This window comes from Arvicola amphibius, chromosome 3 (genome assembly GCF_903992535.2).
Source record: "Arvicola amphibius chromosome 3, mArvAmp1.2, whole genome shotgun sequence".
Classification (NCBI taxonomy): Eukaryota; Metazoa; Chordata; class Mammalia; order Rodentia; family Cricetidae; genus Arvicola; species Arvicola amphibius.
Window position 1 is genome coordinate 35984294 of NC_052049.1, and position 25214 is coordinate 36009507.

The window sequence follows — 25214 nt, forward strand, 5'->3', positions numbered from 1 at the left end:
TTTTGAGACTTTTTTTTTTTTCCTGAATGATTTGTCCTTTCTTCTCAGATGTCTCATTTGTCAGTGGTCTTCAGATTCCTTAGCTGGATACCTTTATTCTCTTGAAAAGATACAGCCAAAACCCTTCCTCAACCCTAATTTTGGAGAGATTCTCCTTTGGCAAGTTATATCTGATCAAATGAAAAGCATTTGTTAGTTTTATAGGTTAGTTTAGTTTAAATAGCTATGCTGTTTGATGAACTGTCATCTCTTCTAATTAAGATGTGTATTGTTCAGATCGAATCTTTTATCAATTTTGGTGGTATCCATAGCTTTTCTTCTCCTGTGTAAACAAAAGCAAAACCCCTTCCCCAATGTAACACATGTCCTGGTTTCCATACTGAGGTCAGTACATCTTTATATCAGCTGATTTAATTTCATAGTTTTTTTCTACTATCCAATGTCTCTCCTCTGCTGTTGTTCCTTCTCATTAGCATTTAGAAAATTCAAAGTTAATAAAACATTATGCATTCTATTTCTTGGGGTATATTGTTATCCCTTTCTGTTTATTTAATTACTCTTTAGAGTTCAATTTGATCTTTCTGTAACTGCCTGGCCTGTAAGATTGTGTCTAACATTTGTTTCACAAAAGATGAATGAATGCCATATGAGTCTATTGCTTTCTTTCCTCTCCTTAACTCTAACTTTGGCACAGGGGTCCATTCAGCTCTTACTCTATCATCTGGAAATTTTTTGTATGGTTACTGGATATATTAATGTTGGTCGTTTGAAAACCTTAGGCTGTTCCTCTCTATTTTTACACTGCAACGCTGAAATTGGTTCTCCATTAAATTCCTTTGTCTGTATTTGAATATCTCTGTGATCTGTTTTATTAGGTTTTTATAAGGCCTGTATCTTCGATACACTCAGATTAACCAACTTTTTTTACTGATACAACAAAAATGAAAAAGCTAATGTTTACAATTGACATTACATAAATCTCATCTAAATTAGTTATCCTCTCTTTTAATTGTTCCATTTTCAGACTGTCTAGCATATTATCATACAGAGATACAAATACCTCTATGGTAATGGTTTTCCCCATTTTTTAATGTGGGAAAACACTCTTTTAACTAATTTCTCCCTTTAAGAATTCCCAATTTTCTTAAGAAATCTGCTGACGATGTTGATGTAGATGTGAGGCTGATTCCTGCTGCATAGAACAGTAAAGGCCTGCCTGGATTTCAAGGCAGCTGACTAATTTGGCAGCAGTCTGAGAAGGGGGTTCAGGGAGAGAGAGCCTGCAACCCATAGTAGAGAGGGGGGAAGAGGGAAAGAGGGAGGGAGAAAACGAGGGAGGGAAGAGGAAGGAAGGAAGAGAGAGATGGATGGATGGATGGACTGATGGAAGGAGGGAGGAGCTCGGGCTATCTGAAAAAAACCACGCCAGGGTTTTATTGTTGGGAAAAAGCATGTGTGAAGGTTGCTGCCTGAAGGCAGAACCAGCCAGACTAGAGTGGGTAAGTCCTGTGGCATTTGGAGCCCAGGTGCTTCTGGAGTTTGGCTGGCAGCTGGGGACTGTTTCAGAGGTTAAACAGGAAAAATCCCAAACTGACTCAAAGGTTTGGGGAAAAAAGAAAGCCTAGCCAGGTGGGGCTCGAACCCTACATGCAGCTCCAGCCTGTCCCAGTGGCTAAAGAGCCACTTCTTTTTTTGTGAATTCATACCCTGAACATTGGGCACCAATTGTAGCATAAATAATAAAATCCCAGTGACAGATACTGGGGTTCAACCTGAAGATCAGAAAAGCAAAGCAGCCAAGCCACTAGAGAGAGCTCTTACCACTTTGAAATCTTCGGCTGAAAGAGAGTGAATTTCAGTGTCATCCTGTTTTATATTCCTCTCTAGTGCTGGGATTGTAGGCATGCACTACCACCACCCAACCACTATGGCTATCTAGTGTGACTGCTGGGAGTAACGGTGTGTGCCATCACTGCAGGGCCTGTATGGCTGACTAGTGTGGCTGTTTTGTGTTCTGGTCTTCAGACAAGCTTTATTTATTAAAATACAAATGAAATTTCACTACACTGCAGCTATATATGTAGCTGTACATAGTTTATCTCATTTGGAGGGGTCATCATAATTACTTGTCCCTGAAAGACTTTTAAAACAGATTTTATGTGTGTGTTTCTGTACACATGCCATGGAGTGGATGTTAGATCTCTTGGAGCTGAAATTATAGGCATCTGTGAGTCACCTGATGTGAATGCTTGGTCCGAATCCCTGCCCTTACAATAGAACTGTAGGCACTCTTAGCTGCTGAGCCATCTCTCCAGTCCTAAAAAACATTTTTAAGCTGTAAAGGTAAAAGAAATTCTTTCAAAAGTTTGAAGTTTTCTTTTATATATTTTATAGGCTTTTTAAATAACAAGTTTGAAGAAGGAGATAGCTCTGGTTTCTGGAAAGGTAAGTTGTGTTTTTGTGGAAACTTTAAAAACTATAATGTCAGAAACAGGCTAGAGAGATTCAATGCCAGGTGCATAAGTTATGACATTTTTATACCATGCAATTAATAAGTTGTAACTTTAATTTTATTCAATTTTTATTTGTGCTTTGCTTTATCTCCTATATATACAAAGATCACTTCTTATTTTAAACTTATTTCTAAATGGCTAGATTTACAAGAAATTAGAAAAATAGTATAGAATTCATTTTTATCCAAGTTCTTCTAATGCCATTATTTTAATTTACTTCTTTTTTTCCCCGAGACAGGGTTTTTTTTTTTTTAAAGCTTTAAAATTTTTTATTGTTTATTTTAGTTTTTGAGGTTATAATGTAATTCCATCATTACTTTCTCTTTTTCTCCATCTAAAATCAACCATATGCCTTCATTTGCATTCTTTCAAATTTATAGCTTTTTTCATTAATTAAAGCATGAACACATGAAAATCTAAATTGAAAGTCATTTGTTTGTATGAGGGAATGTTGGATGTAGAGGCAATAAGCTTTTATTTTATTGTTGGTTAAAACTAAATACAAGTTTTGCAGAATATCGGAGAAAGAACAAATGAATTTAATTTTATTTTTTTTCCAGTTTATTTATTTTTTATTAAAAATTGCCATCTCCTCCCCTCCTCCTCCCCCTTCCCTCCCCTCCCCTCCACCCACACCCCCACTCCCTCCCTCTTGAGGCCAAACAGCCATCAGGGTTCTCTACACTATGTTGAGTCCAAGGTCCTCCCAACTCCCCCCAGGTCCAGGAAGGTGAGCAACCAAACTGACAAGGCTCACACAGAGCCCGTCCATGTCGTAGAGACCAAGCCCATCGCCATTGTCCTTGGCTCCTCGGTCAGCCTCCACCATCAGCCACCCTCAGAGAGTCCGATTTGGTCGCATGTTCCATCAGTCCCATTCCAAGTGGACTTGGTGGCGAGACAGGGTTTTTATATTTAGCTTAGGAGCCTGTCCTGGAAGCAGCTCATGTAGACCAGGCTGGCCTTGAGCTAATAGAGATCTGTCTGCCTCTGCCTCCTGAGTGCTTGGATTAAAGGCATGCACCACCACCACCAAGCTTCTATTTTACTTCTTAAAATGACCAAAGTAAATACAGGTTGATTTTAGGGGAATAATTGATGAAAGATAATATAAGACCCCTTTCTCTTTGCCAGGTCCTAAAGTGATCTATAGAATTTTTTTTTTTTTGTCAAAGGCAGATATGTTAGCTCTCACCTTATTATCTCAGTCAGTTTTGTTCTTAAAAGCCCTTTCTTTTCCACTTATTTTTCTTAAATCTTCTTTTCAAGAAAGTTGTCCCAAATGACTCTTTAAAAGAATATAAGCTTGCTGGGTGTAGTGGTGCACGCCTTTAATCCTAGCACTTGGGAGGCAGAGGCAGGTGGATCTCAGTGAGTTGAAGGCCAAACTGGTCTAAAAAGTGAGTTCCAGGACAGCCAGGGTTGTAACACAGAAAAATCCTGTCTTGAAACACACACATATGCTCCAGATAGTCAAGAAAAGGCCTTCAGCTAGATGTCAGGATCATGTTTAAAAAGTATAAAACAAGGCCGGGCGGTGGTGGCGCACGCCTTTAATCCCAGCACTCGGGAGGCAGAGGCAGGCGGATCTCTGAGTTCGAGGCCAGCCTGGTCTACAAGAGCTAGCTCCAGGACAGGCTCTAGAAACTACAGGGAAACCCTGTCTCGAAAAACAAAAACAAAAAAAAGTATAAAACAAAGCAGTAACTAGATGAGTTTAGATGATAGCCTGTAAACTGTTTGGTTGCTTGACATCATTGCTATTTGTTTAAAGTTCTTGAATACTGGGCATCAGTGACATGGGAAAGATATCTTGAAATTCTCTGTGTATTCCAAATATGCTTTTGCTAGAATTTGAAGATCTTAGAGTCATATTATATAAACATAAAACTTTTAAAATTTGAAAAATTGTTCATTCCTTGTCACTCTGCACTTGGAGAATAAACAGAGTGGATCTGTTTTCACCCTGCTCACTTGGGTGTTCTTCAGTGTTGTGACTGATTCTTATAGCACTGTTCAGAAAAATTCTGGAAGTGTACTTGTACTGTCATTAAAACAGAAAATCCATTGAGTAATTGAGTACTTAATTAGGAAAAATGTGGAAACGTTTGCATGGATTTAAGAAAGCACCACTATCTAGCATTGTTAAGAATGATAATTATAGAGAAAGAAATGATAATATTTTAAATGGAACAGTCATATGTCTCTATAGCCTATGAATTGCTTTTCAGAATCATTTGATTACTTGCGTAAGTTTTTCTTTTTGTCTAGCATAACAGGGAGCAAACAAATACTTGGTGCTCAAATCATATACTTAACATTAAATACTGGCATACATAGATGTTCTGTATAGGGAATTTAAGCAATGTCTTTGTTTCTAGTGAAATATTTTAAGTATCATAATGTTCAATTTCAACTTGAAAAATATTCCTATTAAGTTCTATTCTGTTCTTTAGCGGTTATGCCTTTAAAGTTACCTAGATGCTATTCACATGTTGTGTTTCTATTCAAGAGTCCAGTAATGACTGTGAAGACAATCAGACTCGGAGCAGGGGGTTTTCCAAGAGAGGTGGTAAGGACAACACTTTGAACAACTTGTCTGTAAACTGACAGAACTGACTTTAGAAAGGCTGAAAGAAATGAAAGCCTTTAAGACAAATACGCTGGTGTACGCTCCCTGCCCCTAGTATTTGAGCAGCTCTTTGTAAGGCCACCTCTTCCTCTCTGCCATTACATACTTGGTTTTTTCCTTAGGCCCTCAAGAGTATGCTATAGTTTACAAAAGAGGAATTTTTAGTGTCTTGATTAATCATAATTTAGATGAACCAAGAATGTGTTTGTTTCTGAAAAATGTCATTAAAGAAATTTGGGAGAGGGAAGAAATTGCAGATTAATTTTTGTTCAAATCTCAAGATAGTCCATCATTCTTTGTTAATTCTGCCTCTAATGAATTGGAGGGGAGATGGTATAACAGTTATCTTTTATGTGTTTTGAATATATGGGAGACGTTAAAACAGCAGCCGCAGTACCTTCAGAAAACTCCAGTGAGCTAATAGAGTACTCAGTCAAGTACTCACCTATGCGTGTCTGTGATAATACAGAACTCCATGTTTAGAACTCCATGATGGTATGACTTGGGAGCATCTTTCGTTTTACCTTAAGATAGTTAGTGGACTGAGCAACAGGCGCTCTCTCCCTTGCCAGTGAAGCTATCAGTAAGTTTCCGATTGAAAAAAGGCTATCTCCTAAATTAAGCCTTATGATAATTTTTCAAAGATGTGATAGTGAAGGAAAAAGCAAAATTTAGTACATCTTTTAGCATTTCTCATTGAAAAAACAAAACAGAAAATAGCAGAGCTAGTCACCAAACCCAGGGCCCCTTGTGCTCCCTAAGTTTTCCACCACTGAGTTGCATCCTCAGCCCTGCTTCTCTTCCCCATTTGTTTTCTGGAGAATGATGACGTCTGTGTTACCTTTAAGTCAGATTAATTCGTGTTTAAATGAAGAAACGAGAAGTCATTTGGAGCAGACTGTTCTTATTTCTGACTTAAAGCAGCAGTAGAATGATTAGCTGGGACATAGCCATTTTTTAGAACAGTTTTGATTCCTGTTTCTTGTAGACATACACATTTTAGACTAGAAAGCTAGCACATAGCCACTCAGTGTGTGTGTGTGCTTATTTTGTAATATGACCTAATAAACCATTGCTAGGTAACTCGGTACTTTAAAAAACCTGAACACCTCAGTTTATTTGCCACATCTAGGTTAAGAAATAGAAATCACTAGCACCTCAGAAAAGCCCTCTTTTCATAACATCTTCAGTCATAAACAATGGCATCCTGAAGATTTTTGTTCTGACTTGTAAATGTACAATTTTTGTCTGTTTTTCTGCTTGATACAAAGGAACTAATATAGCAGGTGCTGTTGTTTTTTTTGGCTTCTGTTTAATGTACTCAGAGAGCCATTTATGATATTACTCTTACAGATCATTAACTCTGCTAATAGTCTTCTTTTTTCCCCATTAATGCAGGTATTGGGGCTGCTCTTAGCTGGGACAGCTATGAAAGTGGTGTTGTGAATAGTGTAGTATTTTTGAGCATTGGCGTGTTCAGAAGTAGAATTGCTAGTTATTGGGCTATAGTTTTAGCCTTAAGAAATAGGAAACACCTCAGAGTTTACAGCACTAAGATATCCCTCCCATCTGTATGCTTTGCACTTTCCTTTTTCATCTGAACAACTCACTGAATTTTTGTTATTGAACCACATTATGCTTTTAGCTTGCATTTACTTTGGTGTATAAAGCAGGAGTCAGAGGCAGACAAGAGAGCTCAGTAGATAACAGCATTTGCTGCACAAGCTTCTAGGTTTTTCTGGTCACATTTTCTCATTTCATTATGGATTTCTTAACATTTTCTACATTGAGTTCTTGGTATTTGGTGATGCAGATCACTTTCCATTGCATTAACACTTCATATAAAATTAACCAGTTGCTTTCAGTATATTCACTCTTGGACAACTTTGGCCAGTTATAGAACATGGAACAAGATGTTAATATGACTGCAGGATTTCTTTTGGAGGAGAAATTTTCAAATACTCCTTTGATAGGAGGGCTATTTTCAAGTAGTCCTTTCTGAAGATTATTACCAGACATTATTAGAAATTGCTGCATATGAAATACAGTCCATATCTCTTCCTACCTTTGACTTCAGAACTCATTATATCTAGAATGTCACTGTCAGGGCTAAATGTCTAGCACAGTGGTAGAGCATACCCACAGCCCTGGCTTGTGTAAGGGGAGGGCCACTTGTTCTTCCTGGTCACCCAGCTAGCTTAGTCCCGAAATAACCACACAGAACTGTATTAATTAAATCACTGTTTGGCCCATTAGCTCTAGTTTCTTACTGGCTAATTCTTATATCTTAATTTAACCCATTTTTATTAATTGTGTATCGCCATGTGGCAGTGACTTACCACGTAAAATTCCCAGCATCTGTCTCCAGCTGATCCATGGTGTCTCTTCTCCTCCCCCTTTCTTTCTCCCAGTATTCAGTTCTGTCTTCCCCACCTACCTAAGTTCTGCCCTATCAACTAGGCCAAGGCTGTTTTTTATTCATTAACCAATAAAAGCAACACATGGACAGAAGGAGCTCCTATACCAGGTCTGAGCATGTAGCACAGTGGTAGAGCATGCTTCAGCCCTGACCTGAGTGTGTAGCATAACAGATAAATTCAGCAAAAATGAATCAAAAACAGATCTGAGAAATTATAATGGAAATGTAAAACAAAATGTAGCTAACTGATTGGAAACAGTAGAATATCTACTTGCCCACCACATTCTTAAAGAAATTCCTAAATATCTTGTAAGAGAAAACAAGAGAAAGACACACAGGAAAGAAGAGAATAGATAAGGCTTGCAGTTAGTCACGGAGTTCTGAGCAAATTAAATAAAAAATTCATACCCTCATATATATTGAAATTAAAGTGTTTCAAAGGTTGAAATCACTAGAAGGGGTAGGGGATGAGATTCATTTGTAAAAGAGCAATATCTTGACAACAGAATTTTCTTACATAAGCTTCAGTATAGAATACTGTATTCAGAATGTTGAGGAGGGATAGTTTTGAATCCAAATTGCTATATTCAGGTATTTAGATGCCAGTGAGAAATTACACCATTCAAGTAAAAACAGTATTTAAAACTCCCAAGGTCTTATAGATAATACTACAAAAATAACTACAAAATCAAAAACAGAAGCACAAGAACACAAGGAGGAGGAGGAGACGGACATTGACGATGAGCACTCGTGATGAGCGCATGTGTAAAGGCAGGTGGCTGCCGAGGCTGGGGACCTGAGCAATCCCTGGGGCCCACTGTGGAGGAGAGAGAGTATCAACTGAAAAGTTGTTCTCAGGCCTGCACACGTGCTGTGATGTACATGTATGTGTGATGTACATAAACACAACATAAAGCATAAGAAAGCAGTGATGAGTTACAAGTATGAAACTGGTGAATAGATTGGTGAGCTTAAGTAATTACTGTGTAGCAATAATGATTAGGGCTGTTAAACACTAAAGAACTGAAATACTAGCAGGGGAAAGATTTAAGATCGTTGCCAGCTTAAAAGGAAACGGACAGTTGCTTTTAAGTAAAAGTGAAGGATAATCAGAGAAAGGACAAAATAAAGTGTCTGCTTTAGTAATAGAGAAAATCAGTAGGAGGGCAGAAGTCAGTAGGGATAAGGCTGTGTTAAAAATAGTTTAAATATTCCTGAGATAATACAGAGAGAGGGAGAAATAGTTTTCTCCGAGGATGATGCCCAGTTGGTAATCCAGTACTAATTGGATTTCATATACATAGAAGTAACATAATCAGACTATGCAAGTTGTATATTTAGACACAGGTATATATTATAATTAAAAAGAGACCATGATTTTGTTTCATTTTTCGAGACAGAGTTTCTCTCTGTCTTTGGAGCCTGTCCTGGAACTAGCTCTTGTAGACCAGGCTGGCCTTAAACTCACAGAGATCCACCTACCTCTGCCTCGCTAGTGCTGCGATTAAAGGCGTGCACCACCATGACCCAGCTGCAAAAAACAGAAATTAGCACTGGATGTCTAACCTTTGTGGTTTGAAAACTGATTTTCTCAGTTTATGGATAGTCTAAATGGAAATGTGAAGTATTTATTGCCTAATAACAATATAAAATAGAGCATAATGTGTGTGATATAGCTAGTTTATTTTGTGGGAAACTAGTAAGCTGAGTTCCTTAAGGAAGACAATTCAGTGGAAAGAAGATAATAGAGATACAGTAGAGCATGTATGATAGAGTGCTGTTTCTCAATAGACAGGAAGAGAGCTGGATGAGAGGTGCAGAGCAGAGTTAAGCATGCTGCTTAGCTGTATGTCCATAGGTGATAATACGAGTGCAGGGAGATGTGTAACAGTACAAGATGTTGGTTGGGTCAGTGAGGGAGAGACAAGGCAGAAGACACCCATGGCTACAGCTGTATTAGCATTTTAGTCTTAACATAGATGGCACATCCATAGTCTTAAATTAGGTTTTAAGTCTAGATACATGTTTTATGTCTTATTTGATGACCTTTATGAAAATAATTTCTACTTAGAAAAAGAGAAGTCCAGAGGACTTTTTAAATGAAAAGTAAGAAAATTGATAGGCTTTTTAAAATGTAAAGAGGCACAAGTAATTTAGAAGTATTAAGTGGGCATAACTAGTAACATGAAGATTATTGATAGATAGATTAAGAAATGTGTTGACTGATATATAAATTTGAATTTTCTTAGATTTTTTTTTAAATTTTTGGTTTTGGTGGTGCTGAGGATAAAACACAGCTTCTGTCATGTGCTAGGCAAGTGTCCTACCACTGAGCCACATCTCCAGCTCATGAATGTGCTTTGAATTAGTTCTCTTATAAACAGGATTTTAAAAATATACATAATCTATCATCAATAATCAAATATATAGGACTTTGGATTTAAGCAATAATTGTGTTTAGTTATAAGTAGTTGTAAATGCATAAACTAAATATTAGTTTATTTTCTGTGTAGTTGACCTTTGGTTTGGAAGTGATCTGCTTTTGCAATAGGTGGAGTCACAGTTCAGTTGTAATTTGTAACAGAAAATGAGACTACATGCACCTAGTTCATTATTTTTCTATGGGGGACAAATACAAACTTTGATTTATTTAGTCCTGTAATAGATTGTAAAATTGCAGCTAATGGTGCAGTTGTTGCCACTTGGCGCTCTATTCAAGCAACATGCTTCTTTAACTCATTTTTGATTCTTCAAACAATGCTTCCCCCGCCCTCCGGTCATAGAAATATCTATGTTTGTAAAGCAGTCAGTTGTGACTTTTGAAAAGTTAATTCTTAAGTGTTCACTAAAGCCATTTAAATTACACAAAGGTTAAATTCATTTGCTATGTCTCCAAGATTTCTTTGTTACTTTGTGCTGTTCTTGTGTGTGTTTTAATATAGGCTATCAAGATGGAAATGATTCAGAAGCTTCAGGGCCCTTCAGAAGAGGTGGAAGAGGTAGTTTCCGAGGTTGCCGAGGAGGATTTGGTCTAGGAAAACCAAGTTAGTAGTGGATTGATTGTATAAAATGTGTTTTTATTTGTAAAGAAGGAAATTATTTTAAAAACCCTATTGCACAAAGTTGCCACAGGATTATATGAATATTTTCACAGAATGACTGTCACAAATTAATTACCCATATCATGGATCATTTTTAGAAACCTGGGTTACTAAATAGTAAGTTGGAATACATGTTTCAGAAGTTTGTGCTACCAAGTCTTGATTAAGCATTATGTTTTGGAGCCTGGGAACTATGACAGACTTTTTAAATAAGTGGTCTTCTATATGACTCACTCCTTCATACATTCTTTTCCCAATCTGGCTTTCTACTTTAAATTCTTATAGACAGGGGCTGGAGAAATGACTCAGAGGTTAAGAGCATTGCCTGCTCTTCCAAAGGTCCTGAGTTCAATTCCCAGCAACCACATGGTGGTTCACAACCATCTGTAATGGGGTCTGGTGTCCTCTTCTGACCTGCAGGCACACACACAGACAGAATATTGTATACATAATAAATAAATAATTAAAAATTCTTATAGACATCATTTCTAAGGTACTGTTTTTAGAAGTCACTGTTGACATGCATATGTCTCTTAACAGAGGTTAGATTAGTGATTTGGGAAATTAATGACATTGGTAAAATTATAATACTCATTAAATGTATAAAATTGAGTAAATTGTCCTTTAAAAAAAGTAAAGGCCTCTGAAGGGTCTGTACAGGTCAGGGCTGATACTAGATTTGGCAATGGTGGGAGCAGGGATGGTATTTTGGTGAACAAGTAGTAAAATGGTGCAATATGGTTTCTAGGCACAATTAAATTGCTATTTTTTGGAGGGAGGCTTTTTTGGGTATAACATTGACACTAACTTATTTATAAATAGCATTAATTTTTGAGGAAGTTATTTGTAACTGAAGTATATAATCTGTAAAGAAATCCTTTCTGTGACATTTAGAAAAAATATATATTGTAATTTTTTTTGCCTGGCCTCTATGGATATACATTGTAATTCTTGCTATACTATTTTACACATCTTTTAGCCAGCAATATCATGACTTGGGCTCATTTGCTAAATGGTTGTAAAACTTTATTAAAAGTAACAATCGAATTCTGTTTCTTTCAAATAAAGATAGTGAATATGACCAAGATCAGGGGACACAGCGTGGTGGTGGCCTTTTTAGTTCTAGAAAACCAGCAGCAAGTGATTCAGGTGAGAAATAAAATTGTTACCGAGGACTAATATTCATCTATGCTTTGAGCAAGAAGGCATGTGTACTAAGTATACTATACTAAGGCTTACTGACAGTTTCCCCCAGATCTTAGTTATGAAGGCAAAACCATGGCAAGTTTTGTCTCTCTTAGGACATTGGTACACTGTTGCTGACTGACAGCATGAGATGTTAGTAATCGTTTGTAATTTGAAGAAGGAAAATAAGGCTTGCATTGGTTTCAAAGATAAGTTTCTGAGGTGTAGGGAAAAATGATGTGTATGGTTTGAGATCAAATAGGGAAAACATACAACACACAACACAAAATGCCTGGAAAAGGGTAAAGTTTAAATAAATTCTATGAAATTAAAAAATTGACAGGTTTATGAATTAGGTAATGTCTCTATACTGAATAAATTATCTGCTTGTGTATCTGAGGAGAAGGGAAGTAGGAAGGCATGTTCTCTAAAGGTATTGGAATGTAATGTCTTACAGGTAACGGTGACACTTATCAAAGTAGAAGTGGAAGTGGTGGACGAGGTAAGTTCTTAATTGACTGACTTCCATCAGCTTAAATTTATTGTAATCTAAGTTTATTTTCTTTAAGATGAAGGTAATTGTCATTGTTTCTGTATACCTGATAATTACGAATTTTTAAGGGCCTATTGGAGTTCCTTAATTTTTTAGGCTATTTCTTTCTGATCTAGCAGTTTCATTGTAAGATTTTTATATGATAAGAGTATTTGTAAATGCATGCATAAGAATACCAAGTTTTCCTTATATTAATTAAAACCTGAAAGCCACCTAAAATTCATCAGTATTTAATATAACCATAAAATGGGATATCATGCAGATACTCAATGAGATAGATATTTGTAAAAATTATTAAAAAACACTCTTCCTTTCATGATCTAAGAATAAAGGAAAGTAACAGTTCAGTTAATGTGACTTTTTGCTCTCAAAGGTTTTATCTTTAGTGCATAAATATCTAAGTATTGTATGAAACTTAAAATACTTTGCGGATCAATTGATCAATTGTTTACTTGAGTTTTTTGTAATCATTAGTCTTGTTGTAGCCACACATTGAGGTGACATCTGGCGGGTTCCAGCCTGTATGTGGTTTGCACATTCAAGGATAGGGGCATGTGGATTAGAAAAATTAGGTAGGAGGAACAGAGATATGAAAGAAACACAGAGACGTAGGATAGAGTCAGGAGGGCTATCTACTGAATACTGAATATGCCTGCATTTATTTTCCATAAGCTTATATGCCCCAATCAGGGGGAGAGAAGGCAAAAGACTGCTTTAACATGACACAAAGGACAAGCAGAACAATTACTTGCTTCAATACTTGAGACATCAAGCTACTATTTCCTGAGTTAAGAAGTCTGATGTTTTAGGCAGGAGATGCAGTAACTACACCTTAGACCAAGTATCCTATAGGCAGCCACTCCCTGGGTCAAACTTCCTGTCTTGTCCTTAAAGGAGCAGGAATAGGCTTGAATTCACTGACCTCTGGTCAAGGTGGAGTGTACCCACCTCTGTGGGCCATCTTAATATACAAAACACCAGGTAACCACACCCTAGGTAAAGATATCTTGTTTGCAGCCACTCCTTAAGTCAGACTTCTTGTCAATAACTTTGAAAGAGCAAGAGTAGGCTTAAGCTCTCTGACCTTCAGTCAAGGTGAAGTGGACCCACTTCTGTGGACCACCACATACTCTGAAAGCATTCAAAGTAGCAATCTACCCCTGGCTTCTTACTTTCTCTAATATAGAAAAAAAGTTTACTTAAATCCAGTTTAATTAGATTGTGCATAGATATTTGTTTATAACTTGTCTAAAGGGGCTTCAGGAATATTTAGGAGTTGTCGAAACCTAGGGAGACTTTTGAAGTGGAACTAAAAGGATTTTGGAATATGTATTGGCCATGACTCTCTGGGGGACATAGGATAAAAGGTAGTTGTTCAAAGTGATACATTTAAATGTTAAATTGACAAAGGATGAACTTACTATTGTTAGTATTAATTATCATCTTGACAAGATTTATAATTACCTGGAGTCACACACGTAGTATGTGGGTTAACTGAAGTGTCAAGACTCGGGGTAAATATGTGCAGGACTGTTCCATAGACTGGGATCCTAGACCAATAAAACAGTACTAGCGTTCATTGCTGTCTACCTCTTTACTGCTAATGCAGGGTGAACATCTTCCTCGAGCTCCCACTGCCTTAGCTTCTTTCCATGATGGATGGTACTTAGGAATTCTGAGCCAAAGTAAATCCTGTCTGCCTTCAGTTGTCTTTGTCACATAAATACAGAAGGAACCAAGATACGGCATCCCTCAGTCTGGACAGGCTGATTGCTAAGCTAGTGTAGCTAACTTCTGAAAACTTGGAATTGGGAAAGATATCTATTTATCTTGTTGATAAGAATAATTCATTGTAGGAGAAAGACACCAGAACGTTACTGGTAGGCCATAACCTGGTGATGATACATAGATTAATAGAAATGGGTTAATTTAAGATGTAAGAGCTAGATAGAAATGTCTGAACCATCAGCCAAAGTGTTGTAATTTAAAAAAAAATTAATTCATTTTGTCTGAATTGTTTGTATAATATACAAACGTGGTTTATGCTGAGTACGTGCCTTTTTATGTAAGGCTCTTGGATTTTGTTAATGGTATTTGCTATGTAGAAGGTACATAAGTTAACAGCCCCCCATCCCCAGTGAAAATTCTGGATATAAGTCTCTGAACGACTCTGGTAAATATTTGTGCTGTTAGAACCCTAGCACCAGTAGGGGAAAACTCTGGAAAACTTGACCCATGTTTCTTTTTTCTTGACTGAATTAGTTCCTTATTTCAGTGTATCATATCCATGAATATGGCTAGAATCTTAGTTCTCTCAGCGAACCATCCATTTTAGTTCCTTTTAGAAAATTATTCCCTTGCTGACCAGGGAAAAGATCTCATGGCTTATGGAAAAAGTGGTGCAGTCTGTAATCTACATAACCATCATGTTGAACACCAGACAACCTTAAAATGTGTAAGAGTCTTTCTTGCTACCTCCCTCCCCATTTCTTTCCTCTTCTTCCTCCTTTCTTTTCCTATCAGGAATCGACAAACCCAAGGACTTGAGCACATTAAATGAACACTGTTAGAACTGAGCTGTGCCTACACTCTCTAACTATCTCAAACACCATTTGTAAGACACTTTAAAGATGTTTGCTATTTTAAGGTGTTCCCTCTTTGAGGATAGTGAGAATAAAGACACACATAGCTTTGTGTCTTAATTGACGATCAATCTGAATTTCTTTACTAGGTGGTTACAAAGGTTTGAATGAAGAAGTAGTAACAGGCTCTGGAAAGAGTAAGTTTTATTTTGGAAAAGGTTTTATTTTTGGGGTACTGTTTATTTTACTCTTCCATTAACATTTATCTTTTTGGTTTTATCCCTTTAAGATTCTTGGAAGTCAGAAGCTGAAGGAGGAGAGAGCAGTGACATTCAGGGTACATCAGTGTTTGCACTGTCTGTTGAATATGTCAGAAGTGTGGTTATATTTAAAACATTTGAACAAGAAAATTTTAGTGATGTCCGCAGTATTTTCTAATTGGTTTTTGTCATTTTCTTTTGTTTGTTTTTCTAGTACGTAAATTTTATTTTCCATTTCTATTTTAAGGTCCAAAAGTGACATATATACCCCCTCCTCCACCAGAGGATGAGGACTCCATTTTTGCACATTATCAGACAGGAATAAACTTTGATAAGTATGATACCATACTTGTAGAAGTATCTGGACATGATGCACCACCAGCAATTTTGGTCAGTGTATTTTTTATATTGATATAAATATATGGTATAATTGCATTGCTGTCAATAGAAAAGTTACATTTTAGTGTCTAGGACCCTTGATTGAATGTTAGAGTTATTAACTATCATTTTCAGTAGAATTACTTTCTCAAAAGAGAAAGTGCTAAAATTCATCTCTACTGTGTGTACCATATTAGGAACTTTGTTTAAATTTACTAAAAAGGCTACTTTTTCTAGAGGTGAAAAATGTTCATATCCTAAGTATGTGAGGAAGTGGATTTTATGTGTATGACCGCTTTGACTGCATATGTCTGTACATTACATGCCTGCCTGGTGGCTCTGATGACCAGAAGAGGGCATCAGAGCTCCTGAAACTGGAGTTACAGATGGTTGTAAGCCTGTATGTGAATTCTGGGAATTGAACTCATGTCCTTTCAAAGAGCAGCTGGTGCTCTTAACTGCTGAGTCATCTCTTCAACCCTGGGAAGTGGTTTGTATGGAGAATAGCAAATGTCTTCTATTCCCTGTTAATAATTATCCTTTACAATGAGCCTTTGTTACTTATCAGGGTTTAAGGGGGCAGAAAATGGTATTTGCAAGTCAAGTCTATGGGAAATACTTCTACTATGTCATGAAAATAGGTTATTTATAGTAGGGTATATTGGTTTGTATGTAAAGTGGAATCAAAGTTTAAAGCTTACTGAAATAAAATATGAAATATGTTTATGAAATGGTGAGCATATGATGTGTGCAATTCATCATTTAATCATTGCCGTCTTTTCTGTTTAGACTTTTGAAGAAGCTAATCTCTGTCAAACACTGAATAACAACATTGCTAAAGCTGGCTATACCAAGCTCACTCCTGTGCAGAAATACAGCATCCCTATTGTGTTAGCAGGAAGAGATCTGATGGCTTGTGCTCAAACAGGGTCTGGGAAGACTGTAAGTCATCTTTCCAAATAACAACCGGCCCTCTATTGAATTTTGTGTTCTCTCTCTCTCCCCCCTCTTCTTTCCCCCTTCCTCTCTTTCTCCCTCTCTCTCTTCCTCTCTCTCTCTCAAAAAAAAACTTTTGTGTTTCCTAAGTAGCTTGAATCTCTTCAGTTGGCTAGAAAATTATTCATGGTCTTCTGATTTGGAATTTTCTTAGTGTTTATGCACTTCCGTTTACTGGCTTCCTTTTTATATAGCCTGAATATTGTCTATGCCTATATAGGTTTGTTTTTATCATGCTCTTGGGTCTATATAACTCATTGAGGAGCATCTAGTTCTAAATGTTCAATTACAGTTGTACATGCTTACATTAGGCTTCATAGCAAGCCAGAGAGGCAAAAGTCATCCCGTTAAAGCAGAAAGGCAAGGCCATGGGACAGTAAGGGCCACTCCTACTTGAACAGGTATTTGTAATTACAGCTGCCTTGAAGAAGTGATTTTTAAAATTGAAATTAACATGTAATGTATTTTATTATAGTATGTATACATATATGTGTGTTATACTCTGCTGTTACTGCTTTCCTGGATTGCCCACCATACTTCCCTCTTCCCCCTCTTGTTGGTCTGCTTCTTCCCTCAGTCCTCTCAAATAAGCCTTCATGTCATATATTCATTTACCCTTTCTATACCACCTGCTTGTTGTCATTAAGATCTCATTCTTCCTTCTAATGGTTATGGTTCCTTTCTGTTTCCGTGTTCTACTCACATGCAAGATCTGTATTAAGTTTTGAGATTAAATGTTCTATTTGTCTTTCTGACTCTGGAGTATTTCAATAACAATTATTTCTAATTGAATCCCTCTTTCGGCAAATGTCATGATTTTATTTATGTTTGAATGAAATACCATTTCTTCTTTTTCTTTTTTCTTTTTTTTGGTTTTTCGAGACAGGGTTTCTCTGCAGCTTTTTTAGAGCCTGTCCTGGAACTAGCTCTTGTAGACCAGGCTGGCCTCGAACTCACATTTTCTTCATCCATTTATCTGTTGATGGATATCTAGGCTGGTCCTGTTTCTTAGCTGTTCTGAATAGTGTAGCATTAAACATAGATGTTTTAAGTACTTTTGTTAGAGTCCTTAGGATGTACCCAGTAGTAATATAGCTTAAATGGTTGTGCTATTTTCCTTTGTTTCTTTTTTGAGAAATATCTATACCGATTTCCATAGTGGTGCCACCAGCTCACAGTCACCAGTTAATATGTAAAGGGGTTGTTTATTCTCTTGATAGCCATTTCCACTTGGATGAGATAAAATTTGAAAGTAATTTTAATTTGCATTTATCTGATGGCAAAGGATATTGAATACTTTTTAAGTTTCTTAGCCATTTTTTATTCTTTGGGGGATGATCTATTCAGTTCATTACCCATTTATTGATTTGAAGCTTGTAGGGGTTACTTAACATTTGAATTTTTTTATCTTCTAGATAATAATCCCTCAATTGGTATATATCTGTCAGACTCTTTTTTTTCTTCATTCTGTAGGCTATTCAGAAGTGTTGTTGTAGGAGGCCACTTGTTCGTTTCCTGGCTGCCCAGACTCCTGAAATAACCATACAGAAACTGTATTAATTAAATCACTGCTTGGCCTATTAGCTTTAACTTCTAATTGACTAGCTCTTACATCTTAATTTAACCCATTTCTGTTAATCTGTGTATCACCATGTGGCTGTTGCTTACCGGCAAGGTTCCAGCTTGTCTGTTTCCAGCGGTGATTACATGATGTCTCCTTATTCTGCCTTCTTTCTCCCAGCATTCAGTTTAGTTTTCCCTGCCTGTCTCTGTTCTGCCCTGCTATAGGGCCCAAAGCAGTTTCTTTATTCATTAACTAATAAAAGCAACACATATACAGAAGGACTTCCCACACTACCTTGTAACTTAATGTAGTTGTGAATTCTTGGAGTGGTTTTCTATATTACTAGATCTTAAAGCAGTTTCAAAGTTTCAGGTTTTACACTAGGGACTTGACTCATTTTTTAACTCATTTTTGTGCAGTGTGAGATATAATGGATATCCAGTTTCTCTAACATTGCTTGTTCAAAAATCTTGTCTTCTAATGTATGTTTTGATAACTTTGTAGGAAGTTAGGTAGCTATAGCCATGTGGATTTATTTCTGTGTTTTCTGTTCTACTACATGGTTTACATGTCTGCTTTTGTGTCAGTACTATATGGATTTTGGTACTATGACTACTTGTCTGCTTTTTGTATCAGTACTTTATGGATTTTGTTACTTGTTACAGTGGCTCTATGTTTGAGAATATGTGTTATGTTGCCACAAGCATTGTTCTGTTTACTTAATATTGCTTCATTTCAATATAAATTTTAGGAAGTTATTTGTCTAATTCGGTGAAGATGTCATTGAAATTTTGATGAGAATTGTGTTTCCTCTGTAGGTACTTTAGGTAATTCAGCTATTTTGTAAATGTTCTGCCACTCTCTTGACAGTTGTCTGTATATTAAAGCTTTCATTGTAGAGCTCTTAGATAATTACAAATTTTCTATGTTGAACCAACATTATAGCCTTTGTAGTGAAATGAACTTGGTTGTGGTGTGTCCTCTTAAGGTATTCTTGAACTAGAGTTGAAAATACCTCATTAAGGATTTGTTTGTATGCTCCTCAGGAAAATGGGTCTGTGACCCAATGCTTGAATAATCTGTGATATTACTGTTTCCTACCCTCTATTACTACTATTTATTACTACCCTCTCAAAGACTCGTGTAGAATAACTTTTAAATGTAGCAATTTATGAGATTATGCCTACATTCCTCTGTATAATTAATGTCACTCTGTTGGGGTTTCCTGTCCTGCCCAGTTCCCGCAATTGTTAAGTCCCAAATACATCACACAGAGGTCTACATTAGATATAAACTGATTGGCCCATTAGCTCAGGCTTCTTATTAACTCTTACAACTTATATTAGCTCATTATTCTAGTATATGTTAGCCACATGGCTCAGTACCTTTTTCTGTGAGGCAGTCACATCTTGCTTCTTCTGTGTCTGGGCTGGGACTCCAGAAGAATGGGCTTCCTCCTTCCCAGAATCCTCTTGTTCTCATTGACCTGCCTCTACTTTCTGTCTGGTTATCCTGCCTATACTTTCTGCCTGCCTACTGGCTAATCAGCATTTATTTAAAATATAATTGACAGAATACAGACCATTCTCCCACGCCATCACTCTATTTAGGATACACAAATACGTTTATTTTCTTAAAAGACTAATATTTTGTTGAGCTAGATGAATTTTATCAAGCACGCTATGCTGTGTAACATGACTATGAAGATCTGGTTAACTCCTTGAAATAAAAGTTATGCTAAGCTCTCATCATAACTCTACCAGCAAGAGGGAAGGGCATCCTAAAGGCTATAGAATAGAACTAACTTTGGCAAGGATAAAAATGATATATTGTAAATTAAATCAATTTAACTTCTAGGCAGCTTTTCTTTTGCCTATTTTGGCTCATATGATGCAGGATGGAATAACTGCTAGTCGCTTTAAAGAACTGCAGGAACCAGAGTGTATTATTGTAGCCCCAACTCGAGAACTGATTAACCAAATTTATTTGGAAGCAAGAAAATTTTCTTTTGGGTAAGTACATCTGCAATGCTACTCTTAAATTAGTTCTTAGAGAGTTTCTCAATTACTTGTGAACTCAGTAATAATATACTCATGTAATTTTTAGTATAAGTCAAGCACATTTTCTTACAATCTTATTTATAGAATCCTTTTTATTTTTAGAAGTAAAATTAGATAACATGCAAAAATAAGAAAATATTATAAATACTGATATTCATTAGCTTGTCTTTTCTTATCTTAAGGATTGTATCAAGCACCTAGCACATGCTAGGCAAGTACTCTACTAAGCTACATCCCTTTTAAGATTTTGAAATGGGAGCTTACTAAGTTATCAAACTTAGTCTGAAATTGAAATTTTCCCTGTTTCCCAGGTAGCCAGATTATAGGTATCTGCCACCACACCTAGCTTTTTTGGTAGTTAAGATATTTTAATATGTTATTTCTGCATTTATTTATGAATATTTTTTGTGTATGTTGTGGAGGTTAGAGGACAGCCTGGAAATGTCTATTCTCTCTCCTTTTCATCATGTGGATTCCAGGGATCAATTCAGATCTTTCAACTTGAGAGCAAATGCCTTTTCCTACTGAGCCATCTCACTGGCCCTTCAGGTAGTTTATAGTGTATGTTTAAAAATAAAGTTGGATGGGGCTGGAGAGATGACTCAGAGGGTAAGAGCGCTTATTACTCTTGCAGAAGACATTTGGCTCTCAGCACCCACAGAGTGGCTCACAACTACCTAATTCCAGCTCTAGGGGATCTTTCTTCTGACCTCTGCTGGCACTGCACACATGTAGTCCATATATAACTCAAGCAAATACACATGCATAGAAATATATACTCTTTTAAAACTTTAAAGAGGCTTACAAAATGAACTTTGAATGTCCCTGGTAATTACCTACTTTTAGATTTACAATGTAAGCCGGGCGGTGGTGGCACATGCCTTTAATCCCAGCACTCGGGAGGCAGAGGCAGGCGGATCTCTGTGAGTTCGAGACCAGCCTGGTCTACAAGAGCTAGCTCCAGGACAGGCTCTAAAGCTGCAGAGAAACCCTGTCTCAAAAAAACCAAAAAAAAAAAAAAACCCAAAAGATTTACAATGTAGAAGATTTCTTTTGTACATTCAAATTAGATTTTAATGACTTTAGGTTGGCTTGTGTATATATACACTCTTTGGATTGTTGTAAGTAAAAGCATAATGAATGTCTTGCTGTGTAAAGATTTTTTAGGGACTGGAGAAAGATGAAGTAGTTGGTGAAAGTGCTTCTTATGTGAGCATGAGGATCTTTTAGTTCAGATTCCTAGCTCTCCTGTAAAAGGTGGGTGCAGCAGTGTGCATCTGTTAGTGCCAGTGCTGGAGGGTGGGCTTGAGACAGCTGATTCCCAGGGGCTTTTTGGCAGCCAGTCTAGCTGAACTGGTGAACTTTGGGGTCAGTGAGAGATCCAGTCTCAAAAAATAATGTATGAGAAGTCTCTGACTAAGGGAAATACCTGAGTTTGACTTCTGGCTTCTGAACACACACACACATGCATGCTTGTGCATATGTGTGCGTACACATACACATGGAGGGGCAGAGGGGGTAATTTTTATGGTTTTTAATTTTTATTAAGTGATAAGAAGGTTTGCTTTTAGCTCAAGCTGGCTTTGAACTCCTAGCTGAAGTGATCATCCTGCCTCAGCCCTCAAGCTTCTGAGTAACTGGGACTATGGATGTGTACCTCTCTATTCAGGTTATTTTATTCTCTTTTAAGTATCTATGGAGTGAATTTTGTTATCAGTTTTGATTTTAACAAGAATTTATTTTAAAGCTCACACTAATGTACATTTTTATCAGTCATATATGAGTTCAGTTTCACTTTACCCTTATAGACATTTGGTGTTCTGACAAATTACTGTAAGATCTAGATAGTTAATAAGTGTCATGCCACCTACTACAGAGCTACAGTACTGAAAATAGCCTGGTATTGGCATAAAAACAGACAGGAAGACCAATGGAACTGAATCAAAGACCCAGATATCAATCCACACACCTACGAACACCTGATTTTTGACAAAGAAGCAAAAAATATAAAATGGAAAAAAGAAAGCATATTCAACAAATGGTGCTGGCATAACTGGATATCAACATGTAGACGAATGAAAATAGACCTATATCTGTTGTCATACACAAAACTCAAGTCTAGATGGATCAAAGACCTCAACATAAAGCCAGCCACACTGAACCTATTAAAGAGAAAGTGGGAAGTACACTTGAATGCATTGGCACAGGAGACCACTTCCTAAATATAACACCAGTAGCACAGACATTGAGAGAAACAAATAATAAATGAGACCTCTTGAAACTGAAAAGCTTATGTAAAGCAAAGGACATGGTCAACAAGACAAAACGGCACCCTATAGAATAGGAAAAGATTTTCACCAACTCTGCATCAGACAGAGGGCTGATCGCCAAAATATACAAAGAACTCAAGATATTGGTCATCAAAAGAACAAATAATCCAATAAAAAAATAGGGTACAGATCTAAACAGAACTCTCAATAGATGAATCTAAAATGGCCAAAAGACTTAAGGAAATTCTCAACACCCTTAGCCATCAGATAAAAGCAAATCAAAACAACTCTCTGAGATTCCATCTTACATCTGTAAGAATGGCCAAAATCAAAAACACTGATAGCAGCTTATGCTGGAGAGGATGTGGGGTAAAGGGAACACTCCTCCATTGCTGGTGTGAGTGCAAGCTAGTACAGCTCCTTTGGATTACTCAAGAAAGGAAACAACCTACCTCAAGACCCAGCAATACCACCTTTGGTTATATACCCAAAGGATGCTTGATCGTACCACAAGAACATGTGCTCAACTATGTTCATAGCAACGTTGCTTGTCATAGCCAGAACCTGGAAACAGCCTAAGTGCCCCTTGACTGAAGAATGGATAAGGAAAATGTGGTACATTTATACAATGGAGTACTACACAGCAGGAAAAAATAATGACATCATGAAATTTGCAGGCAAATAGTTGGATCTAGAAAACATCATATTGAGTGAGGTAACCCAGACCCAGAAAGACAAGTATCATATGTACTCACTCATAAGTGGCTTTTAGACATAAAGCAAAAAAATAAACTAGCCTACCATTCACAATCCCAGAGAACCTAGATAACATAAAGGACCTTAAAAGAGACATAGATGGATCTAATCTACATGGGAAGTAGAAAAAGAAAAGATCTCCTGAGTAAATTGGGAGCATGGGGACCATGGGAGAGGGTAGAAGGGGAGGAGAGAGAAGGGGAGAGGAGCATAGAAAAGCTCAATAAAATCAATAAAAACAAATAAAAAATGATGTCATGCAGTTTCACTGTGTGTTTCTAGCGTGTTGTCTCTTAGGGGGATACCAGCTGAGTTTGTAGTGGTTCAGTGAGCTGGTTGTGCTCCCCGTAGAGATGCTTAGCTTTCATTAGGAAATGGCAGGCGATTTAATCTAGATTAAGTTCTCAGTGAAAGAGCACATAGGAGGCTGCAGTGGTTTTATAAAGTAGCAGTCTCAGAAATCACACACTGTAGTCTATTACATTGTAGGAAGTATCTCATTAACTAGTCCATTATCAGAACTGGTTATGTAATTAGGCTACAACAGTCTGGAGCTCGAGAAGGTCCTGCCCTTGAACACACTGCCCAACTATACTGCCCTAAACAACAAGAAGATATATGAGATAAGAATGGTTCATTTTCTGAATTAAACCTCCTCAAAAGATTTCTGTGGCCTGTATCTGTGATCTTGCTGCTGCAGAGACCTTATTGAAGTCCACCATCCATGCTGCCACTTGAAACCATATGGAAGTCGATGACCCATGCTGCTGGCTACTGTGGGCCAGGAAGCTTCTTATGCTGATGTATCGATGACTGCAGAGTCATAACTGAGAATGACAGACACTGAAGGTTTCTCTGATAACCATCGTCCCAAAGGAAACAGTCCAGACTCGAAGCTATAAAGAGAATCCTTAAAAACTGATAGATGCTGAAGTGTAGCTCTTTTCAGTTGATTGCTTCTGGTGGGTGGGGTAGGAGGAGGACTTGATTATCTTTAAGGGGCGAGTCACTGGGAGTTTGACAGTGCTCCAGTGAGTATGACAACACAAGTTGGACTTGGTGTGTTTTTTAAGGGGTTAAGTAGAATACAAAGGTGGAAGGGTAGACCTGGGAAGAATGGGAAGCAAGTGTGATGGGGTGTATTAAATTCCCAAATAATCAATAAAATACTATGTTGGGGAAAAAATAGAACATTGAAGAGTTTGCCAGTGTTTAACACAAGTATCTTCTGTTTCACATGTTCATATCATCAAATAGAACTACTTTTTGAATGCTTGCTTTTTTCATGAATTATCCATCTGTTAGATATAGTTTATCCACTGAAATTTAGTGTTTTTTAGTGCTTCTTTTATGTAACCACTAGCCTTTCATTTTCATAAATTCAAAATGATTTTTAAAATCTCTTTAATGTCAAACTTTATAGCCTATTTGTAAAAGTTAGGTGTAAATTGCTTAGATTAGGGTTTGTTTCTTGCTAATCCTTAGTGTATTATATTGGTATCTGATTTTAAATCGAATAAAAGAAGAGAAACATTTTTCAAAAACAAAAAGTAAACTTGATAAATTTAGGTAATATCTGTACCCAAAGATGAATATTTGTATTTGGATGTTTATTATCACATCGCTATAGTAAAATACTGAAAAATACCTAAATGTCCTGCAGTAGAGGTTTGGTTACATTGCAGTAAAATGTATGATAATTGCTGAAAACACCACAGACTTTGGTCTTAGGCCATAGAGGAATCAAGTAGGTACTGGCTAGGAAGCTTCCTCCCTGCTGGCAGCTTGCATAGTACTTAAGAGTGCTGCTATACAGGTGCTAAGGAACAGCTCGCCATGGGTGTTTGTGTTGTTTTGTGAGTGGGTGATTAAAGAGGAAGGGGAATGCTGGTATTTCTCATTGTTAACAGCCATTTAATCAGACAGATTGCAAAATAGTCCTTCC

The 25214-nt window shown here is 37.0% G+C and overlaps 1 protein-coding gene across 1 annotated transcript in view; it reads left to right on the top strand.

Annotated features, from left to right (window-relative positions):
- Positions 1 to 25214, top strand: part of Ddx4 (DEAD-box helicase 4) — a 53652-nt gene that overhangs the window by 15650 nt on the left and 12788 nt on the right. Inside the window, exons 6-15 of the mRNA XM_038323119.1 lie at positions 2395 to 2445; positions 5026 to 5085; positions 10507 to 10608; positions 11734 to 11814; positions 12308 to 12352; positions 15135 to 15182; positions 15275 to 15322; positions 15493 to 15635; positions 16413 to 16565; positions 20041 to 20195. Of these exons, the coding sequence (XP_038179047.1) occupies positions 2395 to 2445; positions 5026 to 5085; positions 10507 to 10608; positions 11734 to 11814; positions 12308 to 12352; positions 15135 to 15182; positions 15275 to 15322; positions 15493 to 15635; positions 16413 to 16565; positions 20041 to 20195 (886 nt within the window). The remainder of the gene's footprint in view (positions 1 to 2394; positions 2446 to 5025; positions 5086 to 10506; positions 10609 to 11733; positions 11815 to 12307; positions 12353 to 15134; positions 15183 to 15274; positions 15323 to 15492; positions 15636 to 16412; positions 16566 to 20040; positions 20196 to 25214) is intronic.